Raw genomic sequence first — 16270 nt, 5'->3', positions numbered from 1 at the left:
CCTTGAAGATGAACAAATGGAACTAGAGAGCTATGGACACTTTGAGGTAGTGTTATCATCAATGTCAGCATTTGAACAACCACTTGAGGAAATCTTTGAAGATCAACTTATCAAGGAGACTATCATTTTCAAAGATATGCTTATGGAGTTCCATAAGGATGCATGGTTTATGCAATATGGTGAACCTATTGTCACCACGAAAGTGAAGAATGAAGAGAAATTCGAGGTTGCGCTAAGTCCATTCTTAAAGATTCAAAAAGAACCAACTAGTGAGAATTTGCATATCAAAGATGCAAGTGGAATGGTACATCACTAATGGCGACCTCCTAATGTATCTTGTAATCTCTATTCCTATGACGCACTGGTGGATGGAAAGCAAGAGTTTCTATCGAAGCATGAATAGTGTTAGGTTGTCTCTTTCCTTAATCCTATTTTTGAAAGTTGCTACGAATTTGATTATGGAGGTTTTGGGAAAATGACTTGCATATGGATTGACCATGGACCTAATGAATTGCCCCAAGTTCCCAACTGATAATCTTGCGTGAAGAATTGACTGAATATGAGAGTTGCACTGTGAGAGCCTCCTTCTCCAAGTTCAAAGATGAGTTTTCTCTACTTCGGACCATCACTATTGCCATACTCTTGTGTCACATTTTGAGAAACCACGTGAATTCATGTACATATGTTGCTTCTTTGAGTCATGTCCACCCTAGGAGTCTCGCATATAGTTTAGAGTAGGTTTTCCTTTCGTGTGTTTTAGTTAGTTTGCTTTTGTTGAGCCAAGTTGTTAATTTTCCTTGAGTCATTTGACTCAAGATTCTTGGGTGGCTCAAGTAGTTTGTTTGGTTTGCTTGCTTTACGTTAGTTTATTTTGGTCAATCATTGCTTAGTTTAAGTGTTCTAAGTGGGAGCCTTCACTTGTGAGAAGGGTGTTTGTTTTGTTTTCTCACGTGTTGGCACAATTTGGATTTTATGTTCAATTCATTTCCTAGATATCTACTTGTGAAGTTCTTTAGAATCGGAGGTTGTTCCTCTCCAGTTTTATCATTTGGTTAGCACTTGTACTTGATGCAAAAGAGAATCACTTATTGTGTCTTGTTACTGACATCTTCCGATTACTATATTTTACACATTTAATCAATTGCTCTAAGTCATTGTGGTTTCTTAGGTGAAATCGTGGCTAGTAAAAAATCTAAAATCCTACTTTAGCACCACTATAATTCTCAAACCCAAGTGAGCTTCATTGCTTACAAGCCAAAGTGTGAAAAATATGTGAAAAGAAAGGCAATATCGAAACAAAGAAAAAATGAAAAAGAAAAGAAAATTCAAAAGAGAAAAAATGAATGAAAAGAAATATCAAAATACTTGGCTTTGGGTGTGTGGATATCTCTACAGGTACAAAAAGAAAATTTACCAGAAGGAGAGAAATCTCCATGAGATTACAACAATAACCTCGTCGGGGCTATGGACACTCGCTGGCAACGAGACTATCTAGGATGCTTATGAAGTATGGATAGCTCACATAGCTAGTCACGGTGGATCTAAAGGTTACAATGTTCTTATGATTCAGAATGAATAAATTTGCATACACATGGGTAATCAAAGACTAAGTGCCTTGATCGGGTTCGAGATTTTTCTTCCATTTTGAGTATGTTTCCTAGTCTTTTGATAGGTTAGGTTGAATTTTCTGGAGGTTCTACTTATGGATTAGGTCTTTATCTTTGAAATGTTCAAGAACATTTATTCAAAGTGGTGCTAAATGTTGTGACGTTTTCACACATTGCCCCATTGCAAGTGGGGACCCCCACTTTTTTCTTTCTAGCATAGATCTTTTGCTTAGTCATCTACCTTGGCAGTGATTTTGTTGCCTTTATCATTTTACTAGTGTGGAGATGCAACCTCTAGGTTAGGTCAGAGATGAGTGTTAAGTGTGATGAATAGTCAAGCAAACAAGTAAAAATCCATAAAATAGGGCATGGAAGCGGTGAAAGATTAGGGAGAGATTATCAAACAAATGAGATGAAGTGCTTAATGAAGATCAATCGGGGTCTAAAGGATGTGTGAAAGACCAAAACTTTATTGTAAGAAGCGTATTATTTTCATTGAAGATATGGTGAACTTCATGTGTTGATTAAACATTTCCATGCTGTCTACTTCTCATTTATTTTCATGTTGATTAGATGGATGGAAGCTATTGTGGATGATTAGTGGTCAAATTTGCATGTTTATACTACTTGTAATTCACTAATTGCTAAATACTTTGCATGGTCAAATGAACTCTTTATACAAGCTCAACTTCGATTGCTACTTAACCATTGATATGCATCGCATTGATGGTGTCTATGTTGTTAGTGGTGATTTGAACATCATAAGATTACCTTAGAAGATGGCACTAGCTTTGTGGAGTTGTTCTTTGCATGGCAAAGCAAAGCCTAGTAGAGTTTCACTAAGTCATTCATAGTCTCTTGCATCCCTAGGATTAGACTAGTTTTCTAAACCTCCATCCTTTTTATCTTTTTTCAAATCAGGTAAATTCCCATGTTCCAGCCACATTCAACTAATAGTTCAAGTATATACATAAGTCCACCTTGTGATTCTAGCAATATCACATCAACCATTGAGCTAATCCACATGTCAAGACCTGACATTTGAAATCTTGGAATCACCTCAAATGATCACTTAGTTAAACATTTGAGAGGATTTTGTTCAAGAGAGGATAAGATACCTTGGTATTTTATTCTGTCTATGAAGTGCATAAAAAGCACATCAACAACTTGTTTTGTCAAGACCCATTTCACATTTCTCCTAAGTTTTAATCATGGAGGGTGTTGGGTGTTGGTGTAATATTGCACCTATTGATAAGTTTATTTAGGATATTAAGAATAATTAATTTTCCTCAACTAGATAGCAAATATGACATGTGTACACCTTGACTTGAGGTACACAAGTGTTGCCACTACCTCATCACAATTATATTATTGAGTTGATTGATTCACTAATTGACAATTCAACCCTTGACTTCTTACTTAGACTGAGTTAACTCACCTCCCAATTGGAAACAATTGCAAAGCACATGACCTCAGACACAATCTCCTTGAGTGTGCATACTAAAGGCCTATATGCTATACGCAATCCTTTGCATTGTATCTTTTTATACTTAATATTTGGATTCCATATTATTTGTGTTCTTGCTTGTAGCTTGTGCAACTTTTTGCATTCACGTAGTTTCAGGCTCATGTGATTAGATTCCCATAAAATCTTACATTGGATGGAAATTTGAATGTACTTTGGCTATTTTGAAGACGTTCTAGGATGATCCATGCATTGGCGTGCATTATGGCCAACATTTCTTTATCATAGATGGAATAATGTTTCTCTGTCCCTGTGAGCTTGCGGCTTTCAAAGGCTATCGGGTGTTTCCTTTGCATAAGAACAGCCCCAATACCTTCCCCTGATGCATCACACTGTAGTTCAAATGGTATGGAGAAGTCGGGAATGGCCAATACTGGGCATGAACTCATGGCTTCCTTGGGTTGTTCAAAATCTTGTTGGGCTCCGTCACCCCATGAAAAAGCTCCCTTTTTGGTCAAGTCTGTGAGCGGGGCTGCTATCTTGGAGAATCCTTTTACGAATTGTCGGTAATAACTGCATAACCCCACAAATCCTCTAAGTTGTGTGAGAGTTTGGGGCCTAGGCCATTCCTTGATGGCTCTGATTTTTTCTTCATCCACACTTACCCCTTCTGCATTAATTTTATGCCCTAGGTACAGTATTTCGTTAAGGCCAAACTCAAATTTCGAGATTTTGGCATATAGTGACTTTGTCTCTAGTATATTCAGCACTTCCTCAATATGTTTGAGATGTTCCTCCCATGTTTTGCTGTAAATGAGAATGTCGTCAAAAAATATGAGAAGAAACTTCCTTAATTGTTGCCTGAAGGTGTGATTCATACAAGATTGAAAAGTGGCTGGGGCGTTCGTAAGTCCAAATGGAAGCACTAAAAATTCGAAATGCCCATAATGACATCGAAAGGCTGTTTTTTGCACATCTTCTTCCCTCATTCTGATTTGATGGTATCCTGACCTTAAATCAATCTTGGAAAAATAACAAGCTCCATGTAGTTCATCCATCAGCTCGTCGATCCGAGGGATAGGATATCTATTTTTTACGGTTTTCTTATTTAAGGCTCTATAATCAATACACATTCTCATAGTTCCATCTTTCTTTTTGACTAACACCACTGATGAGGCAAAAGGACTACTGCTGGGTTGAATGTGACCCATTTCCAATAGCTCCTTAATGGTTTTCTCAATTTCCTCTTTAAACTTGTGGGGGTGTCTATAAGGTGTGGTAATCACCGGTTCTGCTCCTTCTAATTCAATAGAATGTTCAAAACCTCTTTTTGGGGGAAGGCCGGGTGGAATGTCTCCAAAAACCTTTTTGTATCTTTCAAGGATGGGTTGGATGTCTATATGAATTCTTTGTTCATCTGAAGGAGTTTTACCTAGTATCATACATTGAGATACCCATTCACCTTGATCATGTCTAAGGATTTTTTTAATTTTATTACAAGACACTAGCTTGGGACACCCATCCGGCATGCCTTTTAAGATTACTTGTTTCCCTTCATGCTCAAAACATATCTCTAAATTAGGGATATCCATAACAAACCGCCCCAAATAATTTATCCATGGCATCCCAAGGATAACATCATTCTGTATGTTTGCTACATAAAAATCTCTTTTGATTGTATGTTTCCCAAAAGTGATTTCTACTTGAGGGACTATTTTTGTACATTGATTTATGGATCCATCTGCAAGGGTGACCTTAAATCCTAGAAAGTTTTGGGTTTTTAGTCTTCTTTTTGCCACCAAGTGTTGGCTAATGAAATCATGCGAAGTGCCTGTGTCTACTAAGGCAACCACCTTCTGTCCTTTAAGAGTTCCCTTAATTCGAAAAGGTCTATTCATGTTTTGAGTGATGACTGCCAGTGATCCCTCTGTTTCTTCGGTCTTAGCCCTCTTGCTAAATTCTTCTATTTGGTTTACTCTGCCTCTCTTACATTGATGCCCTCTTTCCCAAGGCTCTCTACATTTGAAACATAAATTTTTCTTCATTAATTCATCCCTCTTTTGGCACCTATGTCCTGCACTCCAGGGTTCCATACATAAATAACATGGTTTCTCTAGATTGTTTTTCCTTGAATCATCTCTTCGGTAGGATAATTTGGAAGGCTAGATCTGTTGAAATGTGGCGACTGATCAGCAAAGTACTGTACACTCAGCACGTATCCTCGCCGGGGTCCAGGGCCAGGCCAGGCCCCGGGCAGGGGTTCGGGGGCGGCAACCCCCGAGAAAAGCGGGAGTTCGAGGGCGGCAGCCCCCGAGAAATTTTTTTTTTGCCGTTTTTTGTTGATGAAAACCGACATTGTAATAAAACCCTAAAAGGCCGACTTTGTTTGTTGCCCTAAAAACGCATGTTATAAGCGGCTGGGATGCTTAAGGCATTGTAAGGTTGATGTACTATTTTTGTTGGATAATAAGAAAGATTGGACAGCTGTGTATGGTGGACGTAACCCATTCTGGGTGAACCACGTTAAATCTCTGTGTTATCTGTGTCTTGTTTTATTTCTTTATCTTTTGTATTTAAATCTGCATATAATTGTTAGTTCATATTTGCTTTGGATCTGCTTGAAACCCTAACAATTGGTATCAGAGTGAGGTTTTCTGTAAATTGACAGGACTTTCAGATTTGAGTGGGAGCAATGGAGGATTCCAAATTCAAGGTTGAAAAGTTTAACGGCCAGAATTATCAGTTATGGAAAATGCAGATGGAGGATTACCTGTATCAAAAGGATTTGTGGCGGCCATTGGAAGGAAAGGCAAAGAAACCGACCACAATATCAGATGAAGAGTGGGACATTTTAGATAGAAAGGCACTGGGATCCATTCAATTGTGCCTTGCGTTGTCTGTAGCATTCAATATAACAGAAGCAAAAACGACTGTAGATTTGATGGCAACATTGGCTAAGTTGTATGAGAAACCCTCGGCTTTGAATAAAGTATTTCTTATGAAGCGTTTGTTTAATTCGAAAATGAGTGAGGGAGGATCTGTAGCAGAGCACTTAAATGAATTTAATACAATTACCAGTCAATTGTCTTCGGTAAAAATTACCTTTGCAGAAGAGGTTAGGGCTCTCTTGATTTTATGTTCTTTGCCAGAAAGCTGGAATAGCTTGGTTATGGCTGTAAGTAACTCTGTCTCTGGTAAAAATACTTTGGTATTTGAGGATATTGTTGGTGTTATCGTAAGCGAGGAAATGCGAAGGAAAAGCACAGGTGAGACTCCAACATCATCAGGTAGTGTTTTGAATGTGGAGAACAGAGGAAGATCAAAGGAAAGAGGAAAAGGCCCTGGGAATGAGAAGTCACGAGGGAAGTCAAAGAAAGGACGCTCTCAATCTAGAGGAAAGAAAGATTGTTGGTACTGCAGAAAGCCTGGTCATCTAAAGAAAGACTATTGGTCTCGAAAAAACAAAGAAAGAGACAAAAATGAAAATGACAGTAAGGAAGCTAATATTGCAAATAATACTTTAGAAGATGCTCTAATCTTATGTTTGGATAATGTTAATGATTCCTGGGTAATAGATTCTAGGGCTTCATTTCATGCTACACCCTATAGAAAATATTTTCTAGATTATGTTCAAGGTGATTTTGGACAGGTATATTTGGGTGATGATGAGCCTTGTCAAATTGTTGGAAAAGGAAAGATAAATATCAAGTTGCAGAATGGTAATGACTAGTTTCTGCAGGAGGTAAGACATGTTCCTAATTTAAGAAGAAATTTAATTTCTGCAGGGCAACTAGGTAGTGAAGGTTGCATAGTTACCTTCTCAGACAGTATGTGGAAGGTCACTAAAGGATCATTAGTAGTAGCTAGAGGTGCGAAGGTAGGCACATTATATCTGTGTACTGGTAACACTTACTCTACCTTAGCTGCTACAGATAAAGTTACTACAGGGACAACAACAATAAATGTTGCAAGAATAGATTCGATAATGTGGCACCATAGGCTTGGGCACATGAGTGAGAAAGGGATGAAAATCCTTCACTCCAAAAATCTATTGCCAGAACTAAAGAAGATTGATTTAGAGTTCTGTGAAAACTGTGTTTATGGTAAATAGAAAAGAGTCAGATTTCTCAAGGTTGGGAAAGAGAAGAAGAGTGAGAAGTTAGAGCTTGTACATTTAGATGTATGGGGACCGGATCAGGTATCATCTCTTGGTGGCTCTTGTTATTATGTTATTTTTATTGATGACTCAACCAGAAAAACATGGCTATATTTCCTAAAACAAAAATCAGATGTTTTTGAAACTTTTAAGAAATGGAAAGCTTTGGTTGAGAATGACACAGGAAAAAAGTTGAAGTGTCTCAGATCAGATAATGGAGGTGAGTATTGCAGCAAAGCATTTGAAGATTACTGTTCCTTAAATGAGATTCGAAAGCAGAAGACAGTTCTAGGAACTCCACAGGAAAATGGTGTGTCAGAGAGAATGAATAGGACTATCATGGAACGTGCGAGGAGCATGAGATTTCATGCTGGATTGCCCTTACATTTTTTGGGTAGATGCTCTACATACTACTGTCTATTTGATAAATAGAGGACCTTCAACCCCTTTGGATGGTGGTATTCCAGAGGAGGCATGGACTGGTAAAAAGGTAAATTATTCTTTTCTAAAAACTTTTGGTTTCGAAGCTTTTGTCCATGTTGATAAAGAAAACAGAACCAAGCTTGATGCTAAATCTCAGAAATGTACCTTCATTGGATATGGGATAGATGAATATGGCTATCGGTTATGGGATTTTGAAAATAAGAAAATAATTAGAAGTAGAGATGTTATATTTAATGAGAAGGTTATGTATAAAGAACATATGCAGGAAAAGAAGCATGAACAGGACAAACAAGAATATGTGGTGTTGGATGAGATTCCTGAAAATGAAATGCCACAGATACCTGATGCTCAGCAACAACAGATTGTCCCACAAACTCCTGCAAGTGTTAGACGTTCTACGAGGACAAGTAGACCCCCTGAAAGATTTTCTCCTTCTTTGTATTCTATTTTATTAACGGATTCTGGTGAACCAGAAGAATATGAAGAAGCAATGCAGGTAGATGCCAAACAATAGTGGTAGCTAGGCATGAAAGAGGAGATGGACTCCTTGATGAAAAATAAGACTTGGGACTTAGTCCCTTTACCTGCAGAAAAACGAGCCTTGCCTAACAAATGGGTTTATCGGCTGAAGGAGGAGGAAGGAGGTCAGAAAAGATATAAGGCTAGACTTGTGGTAAAAGGTTTTGCAAAAAAAAAGGGTATAGATTATGATGAAATATTTTCTCCAATTGTAAAAATGACTTCAATTAGAACTGTACTTAGTCTTGTGGCTGCAGATGATTTACATCTTGAACAATTAGATGTCAAAACAACTTTTCTCCATGGAGATTTGGAGGAGGAAATTTACATGTTGCAACCACAGGGATATGAGGTCAAAGGTAAGGAGAACTTGGTGTGCAGGTTGAAGAAAAGACTGTATGGCCTAAAGCAAGCACCCCGACAATGGTATTTAAAATTTGATAGTTTCATGGCTGAACACAGTTATCATAGATGTCATTCTGATCATTGTGTATATTTTAAGAGATTTGATAATGGTAGTTATATTATCCTGTTGCTTTATGTTGATGACATGCTTGTTGCTGGGTCTAACATGCAACATATAAATGATCTTAAACAAAAATTAGCTAGGTCATTTACTATGAAGGATTTGGGTGCAACTAAGCAAATTCTCGATATGAGGATTACACGAGACAGGAAAAATAGAACCTTGAATTTGTCCCAAAGTGAGTATATAAAGAAGGTGTTGAAAAGATTTAACATGCAGGATGCAAAAGCAGTTAGTACACCTTTGGCTAGTCATTTCAAATTGACTAAGGAGATGTGCCCAAAGGCACAGGAAGAGGTTAATAAAATGTTTAACATCCTGTATTCATCAACTATTGGCAGTCTGATGTATGCAATGGTATGCACAAGGCTAGATATTGCACATGCAGTGGGAGTTGTGAGTAGGTTTATGAGTAATCCGAGTATGGAACATTGGAATGCTGTGAAATAGATTCTTTGGTATTTGAAAGGAACTACTACGAAGGCATTATGTTTCAAAGGATCTAATGCTGCTCTGAGTGGATTTGTTGACTCTGATCTGGCGGGTGATATTGATTCACGAAGGAGTACTACAGGGTATGTTTTTACTATAGGGGGAACTGCAGTCAGTTGGATTTCTAGGCTGCAAAAGGTTGTTGCACTTTCAACCACTGAAGCTAAGTATGTTGTTGCTATAGAAGCTAGCAAGGAGATGATTTGGTTGCAATGTTTTCTGAAGGAATTGGGTCAGACACAAGAGGATAGTCCATTGTATACTGATAGCCAGAGTGCCATTCATCTTGCAAAGAACTCTGTTTTTCATTCAAGGACAAAGCACATTCAGCTCAGATACCACTTCATCCGGACTATTTTGGAGGAGGGTCAGTTACGGCTTGAGAAGATTCACACAAGTGAGAATCCTGCCGATATGTTCACAAAGGTAGTTCCACAGGAGAAGCTGATTTTTTCATCAATTTCTATTGGTCTTCTTGATTGATAATTGTGGAATTTATACCAATCAAGTCCTAATGTTTTATCCAGCGGATGTTGCATGTACAGTGGTGTCGTGTAGTATCAGTCTCCAAGTGGGAGATTGTTCGTTGTGGACACTGATCAGTCTCCAAGTGGGAGATTGTTGAAATGTGGTGACTGATCAGGAAAGTACTGTACACTCAGCACGTATCCTCGCCAGGGTCCGGGGCCGGGTCGGGCCCTGGGCAGGGGTTCGGGGGCGGTAGCCCTCAAGAAAAGCGGGGGTTCGGGGGTGGTAGCCCCCGAGAAAAAAAAAATTTTGCCGTTTTTTGTTGATGAAAACCGACATTGTAATAAAACCCTAAAAGGCCGACTTTGTTTGTTGCCCTAAAAATGCATGTTATAAGCGGCTGGGATGCTTAAGGCATTGTAAGGTTGATGTACTATTTTTGCTGGATAATAAGAAAGATTGGACGGCTGTGTATGGTGGACGTAACCCATTCTGGGTGAACCACGTTAAATCTCTGTGTTATCTGTGTCCTGTTTTATTTCTTTATCTTTTGTATTTAAATCTGCATATAATTGTTAGTTCATATTTGCTTCGGATATGCTTGAAACCCTAACAAGATCTTTGTCTTTTCTTTGGATTGGTTGGACTCAACCCTCCTTGCCTTCCTGATAGCCTCAGCTAAATTTTGGGGTTCGAATGGTTTCACTACATTTTTGGTTAGGTCTTTGAGCCCCTCTATAAACATATGAGTTAGCTGCTTCTGGGATAGGTCGGGAATCATGACAGATAATTCTTGGAATTTGCTAATAAATTCATCCACTGTGCCAGTTTGTTTGAGGAGCACTAATTCTTGAAGATACCATTCGTAGTCTTTTTCGTCAAATCTGATGGTAAGTTTTTGAGAGAATTCCCCATAGGAGTTAATCCTTTGATGACCTAGGGAAACAAGTCCATTATGCCACCATTCATGAGCTGCTCCTTCTAGATGGAGAATCGCAAATTGGAGGGCATTCTCTTCTGTCATGGGGCTTAGAGTGAAATAGGTATTCAATTTTTGTAACCATGCATGGGCTGTGAGTTTCCCTGATCCGTCAAAATTGGGAAGGGATACTTTATTCACTTTGTGTTGGAGTTCTTTATTCTTATTCTTCCGAGGTGCTTCCCTACGCTTGTCCTCGCAGAAATCTCTAAAGGATACCACTTCCCTTATGTGAGGGTCTAGATCAGCATACGCTCTGGCAATGTCCTCAATGCTAATTCTGTGTTGTTCTACTCCCTCCTCCTCCCGAGATAGTTCATCGTGGGGTAAGAATTGGGGCTGAGGCACCCTAGACATTAAGCATTCATTATTATTCTCTGAATGATTAGAGTTAGTATCTCTTTTATCGGTAGTATGACCTTTATTGGTTGAGTTCCCCATAGATTTCAAGGCTTGTAGGATGGCCTGATTAGATTCTTTCATCTCCTTAATCAGGGTGTGATTTGTTTGTTCTAAATAAGATCTCATCTCATTGGCGAATTCGTTCATGGTGGGTTTCTTCTTTCTCTGGTAGACTAACATAAACTCCACAGGATGGCAGGATTATGCTCTGATACCACTATAATGTTCCCAGCTGGGGATTGGATTATTTGATGTTCAAGTCCTGCCAACAAACGTTAGTATACAAACAATATGAAAGATAATTAAACATATATATTTATTTGTGCAATTATACAAGAAGGAAAGCTATACGTTATTCTACATATTTAACAAATAGTGTTAATTGATTTATTGTTATCAAAGAAAAGGATACGATACTTAGTAGGGCCTTACTTGGATCGACCCAACCCTCTATTAAGAAATATTACTCAGTTAGGAGCAACCCAGGATGTCATCCTCCTAAGGTCTCTATTTGGGATCTCTATTAATGAGTGAAATCATTGATGTTCTCAAAGCTTGGCAGAGATCCCACCCTTGCTCAAGCCTCTCTATCTCTAACATATGCATATGGTTAACCTCTACAATATAGATATTGCCTCTAAGAGATTCACTACGAAAACTCTCTCTGTATTCCTATGAAAGTATTCAACGTAATTACAGTAACCATGCTCTTCGTATTTAATACATAAGTGACCTGTGGTCTTGTTGATTTATTTGCAGAACTTGGAGATTTTGTATACCCCTTTTCTTTTGTCTCTATGCTCTAGGCGTTCGCACTAGGGTTTCCTTTTTTGCAGTTTACTGGTGATGGCAAGGTGTAGAAGTGGCAACGCATTTCTTACGTATTCGCCTGTATGCTGGGCTGCATGGGGTATGCTAAGCTCTGGTCTTGTGACGCCTTGTTGGTAGCGTTGATGTCTCCTGGTATACCCGCCTCTCACCTGTTCTCCTTTTCCTCTTTCTTTCCTCCGTGTTTCCCAAATGCGTCATTCATATGCATCTCTGTCGACATGACTTTGGTCGTGACCTTTGGATGTCACGATTTGGGTTTAATTGATGTGTTTGTTTCAATCAGTCTTTTATGCATATTTTTATTCATTGTAATAGTTCAATTTATTTTATTTATCAATATCTTTCTTATCATTCACTACTTTATTAATCATTTAACTTAATTTATATTTTAATATTTGATTTTTACTATTGTATTATTTATTAGTTACTCTTTATTTTAAGAGACTCGTGATTTATTGTTTATTGTAAATAACGATTTATTATTTACATTTACTCGATTTGTAATAATAATTATTATTTATCATTTATTATTATTTACAAATAACAATCTATGATTAATGATTTATTATTTATTATTTGCTTGATTTATAATAATAATTATTATTTATTATTTGCAACTAAAGAGTCGTGTTTTATCATTTATTATTATTATAATAATTATTATTAATTACAAATAATAATTTATGATTTACCATTTTAATTGGCAATGATCAAGGTGTCTTTGACAAATTTAAGTAGTGGGATATATTTATTAATCAGGGGTCATTGCATGCCACTACCTCATCACAATTATATTATTGAGTTGATTGATTCACTAATTGACAATTCAACCCTTGACTTCTTACTTAGACTGAGTTAACTCACCTCCCAATTGGAAACAATTGCAAAGCACATGACCTCAGACACAATATGCTATACGCAATCCTTTGCATTGTATCTTTTTATACTCAATATTTGGATTCCATATTATTTGTGTTCTTGCTTGTAGCTTGTGCAACTTTCTTCATTCACGTAGTTTCAGGCTCATGTGATTAGATTCCCATAAAATCTTACATTGGATGGAAATTTGAATGTACTTTGGCTGTTTTGAAGACGTTCTAGGTTGATCCATGCATTGGTAATACTGTACCTGTGCAAATCATTTGGTCAATGACAGTGTGCATTTTAGTTTTTGAAAGCATCTCGATGGATTTCCTAGAACTGATGTCATAGAGAAGAGTGAAATCTGAATCTTGATGACAGACTTGAAAAACCTTAGACAATTGTGATCCAATGATTGAAAATGTATATTAAAAGGATGTGGTGTATTTTCATACCAAAGAAGGATTCCTTACCTTAGGAGATATGCATTTGATGGTTTTTAAACAGTAAGTTACAACCTCTAATACTTTTAGTTTTATTGTTTTCTCCTTGGGTGAACTTAACATGAATCCTGCATTTAACTAGTGCTATATATAAGAAACTTTAATCTACAAGTCTAACATATGCTTTATCATGATGATGGGTCTATTAGGGAAATTTTAAACACAGATTCAAAAAATTTCACCCATTTGTTCCTAAAATACCACCAGATAGTTAATGTATTTACATGTTAGTGGTTGTTGTAAATTTCATCACATTATAATAACATGTGTTGATTAGTGAATTTATGGGGTGGAATAAATTGTAAATCTGTAATGCGAAGTACAAGGATGCCTACTATGGGCTAGCCTTGCATAATAATCTTCTGCATTGCTTAATGTTATCTCATATTCCCTCCATTCTGGCATTAATGGCCAAGCATGCAAATTTACTGATTCCTTGCAATGTGTAATTAATTGCACTTATTGTTATGCAAATACAGAATAATTTTGATAATAAACAAGCAGCAGATGTGAAAGAAAGGATTCAAGATGAAGATGTAAACAAGATAGAAGACCGGAAGCTTGCAGATGTGTCAAATTCAGTCCCCTGTAGATCTTTCAAATTACCAGATCCAAAGTCAATGGGAAAGGCAAGCTCTCATCTGCTATTTTCTAGACAAAATTATGAAAGTTCCGAGTCTCATTTGCTTGGTCTCTCACACATCTATTTTCATTCTTTTTTTTTACAGATTGTTCAGTTACTCTATAAAAATTCAGGTTCTGACGTGCTAGCTTTAGCCTCCAACACTGCTCATAAGATATGGAAATGGACATGTAATGAGTGGAATCCAACCTCTCAGATGTACACTTTCTTAGACTTCTAGTAGAAATGTTTTCCACTCTAAAATAAATTATGCATTTAGTTTGACTAAATATTAGGAAGGTATGTTACAGGCAACAATAAATGTTCCATCTTCGCTCGCACAGCTAGGTAGTGAGTCTATGACCAATGACATAAACACAGAAATCCAGGAAAAGCAATCTCATGCATTGCTTTGTCAAACAATGATCAATTCCTGTTATCTGCTTCTGGTGGAGTGGTGTCAATAGTTAACATGATAACTTTTAAGGTGAGTGATATATTCATTTGGAATGAATAGATTTGTTTATATTTTTGTACTTATATTTCACCAATCATGGTCTTGATTTTCCATTAATATTTCTCAGACTGCAAAACACGATAAACTTGCAAACAATTTAAAAGAACTTTATGATATGGTAGAAATATGCCTTCCAGTTGATGTTCATCTCCAAGTTCGTGGTTTCTTGGTGATCAATCCAAGATTCTTTAGTGCATATCATGCAAAATTCTATGCAGAATCTGGAGACCTTGTTGACTTCTTCCCCAGCAGCAGCAGTTTTTTCTTTTTACCCAAATGATGGATTGAAGGACAAAAATATTCCTATATTCTATCTCAAGCTGAGCAAGGTACATAGATGTCAGTTCTTTTAAAAAAAGAACTTTTCATGATTTTCAATTATGACCTCTTTCTACAGTACTATTGATTACATTTGATTCCAGAAAGTAATGCTGGAGGGACATCAAAAGAAAATCACTGGTCTGGTATTTTCACTAGCTTTGTATTTACTGATATCAGCTGGAGCTGATGCTCTGATACAAATTTTAACTCCTTGAGAGTTACCATACTAATTTACTTTTCTGGGATGTAAGTAGTGAAAGAAACTACATTAAAAAAGATCGATATTGTGGTGGCAGCTCTGTGCCTGGAACATAGATGGATGGGAAAAACACAGAGAAACAATTGTATCTCCACACAAGGAAGGGTCACCATCACCAGTTGGAATTAGCAATATACAGTTTCATAAAGACCAGATTCACTTGCTAGCTGTGAAGGAGAGCCAGCTGGCTGTTTATTGTGCTTGGATATTGGAACAGATGTGCAGAGTAAGATTCTTCTTGTATTAAGTCCTGACCATATATATCATGGGCTTTGTTTTTAGATATAAAATTCATAAATTTAACACTAATAACTTCTTACAACTTTCTATTGCAGTGGGAACCAAAGGATTCGATGGCTACACCTATTTCAAATGCCACATGCTCATGTGACAGCCACCTAGTCTATACCAGTTTTTGTGATGGTGAAGTTGGTGTATTTGATGCAGATGTCCTCATGCCCTACTGCGATATCCCTCCTTATGCATTTTTACCATCACGCACAAGAAGGTAAGGTATCTAATGGATAGGGATGATCTTGAAGTAAAAGGTACCACATCTTATGATATATTCTTGAACTGCTAACTTCAACTTAATTAAAAGAACTTGTCTTCGTTCCCATTCACAGTGGCAATGTCTACCCTCTTGCGATTGCTGCACACCCCCTTGAGCCTCACCAGTTTGCTATTGGAATGACTGATGGGGGCATTTATTTGACTGAGCCTTTGGAATCTCAAGATAAACGTGTTGTAGGCTCAAGGGAGAATGAACCTGTTAGTTCAGATCCAGCAATTATCAACCATGGCTCAGAATCACAAGGATAGCATAGAAATACTACGACAAAATACCAAGAAGCTATTGCCAACTTTTGTATCCCACCAATTTAAATATGAGGTTAATAATGGAAGCATTTTTCAGGGGCATTTCTTCTGTAAATTAATTTACCATTTAGCAGAGGTTCCGCTGTTGTTTCTTCTTTGTAACTTTTTATCACCTGTTTTGGCTGAGCAGTTGAGAGTAGTTTAACCAGCTGTAAATGTTTGTAAATGAATTTTGCGATGCTCTGTTATTTCCTATAAGCAATTGTTGATGTGTAATATTTACAAAGGCACAGCAACCTGTGCAATAGTTTGTTCTTCTTGAAAAGGGGTTAAATTCCCTGTAAGGGGCTCCTTTTGCATACATCTTTCACAATACCCACAGGCTGGACCCTAGTGCAAGCTGCCTCCCTCTGGCGAATCTGCCTACACACTCAGAATCTTCTGGGTATGATACAACCGATGCAATGAAAAACTCCCTC

General features: G+C 37.4%; 1 protein-coding gene across 5 annotated transcripts; it reads left to right on the top strand.

Annotated features, from left to right (window-relative positions):
- Positions 1-13983: 13983 nt before the first annotated feature.
- LOC131037928 (protein TOPLESS-RELATED PROTEIN 2) lies at positions 13984-15948 on the top strand. 5 transcript variants are annotated; one of them, XM_059209965.1, is made up of 7 exons: positions 13984-14066; positions 14187-14362; positions 14611-14721; positions 14815-14856; positions 15010-15198; positions 15308-15480; positions 15599-15948. In XM_059209965.1, exons 2-7 carry the CDS (start codon positions 14348-14350, stop codon positions 15792-15794), a joined length of 726 nt encoding a protein of 241 aa, XP_059065948.1. In that variant the 5' UTR covers positions 13984-14066; positions 14187-14347; the 3' UTR covers positions 15795-15948. The 5 variants fall into 5 exon arrangements, with proteins under 5 accessions (XP_059065948.1, XP_059065947.1, XP_057826161.2 ...); XM_059209964.1 differs by having other exon boundaries at positions 14515-14721; XM_057970178.2 differs by having other exon boundaries at positions 14460-14721.
- The last annotated feature ends 322 nt before the right edge of the window (positions 15949-16270 follow it).

The sequence above is a fragment of the Cryptomeria japonica genome, chromosome 8 (genome assembly GCF_030272615.1).
Source record: "Cryptomeria japonica chromosome 8, Sugi_1.0, whole genome shotgun sequence".
Taxonomy (NCBI): domain Eukaryota; kingdom Viridiplantae; phylum Streptophyta; class Pinopsida; order Cupressales; family Cupressaceae; genus Cryptomeria; species Cryptomeria japonica.
The sequence above is the reverse complement of the archived record's forward strand: the minus strand, read 5'-3'. Positions and strand labels throughout refer to the sequence as shown.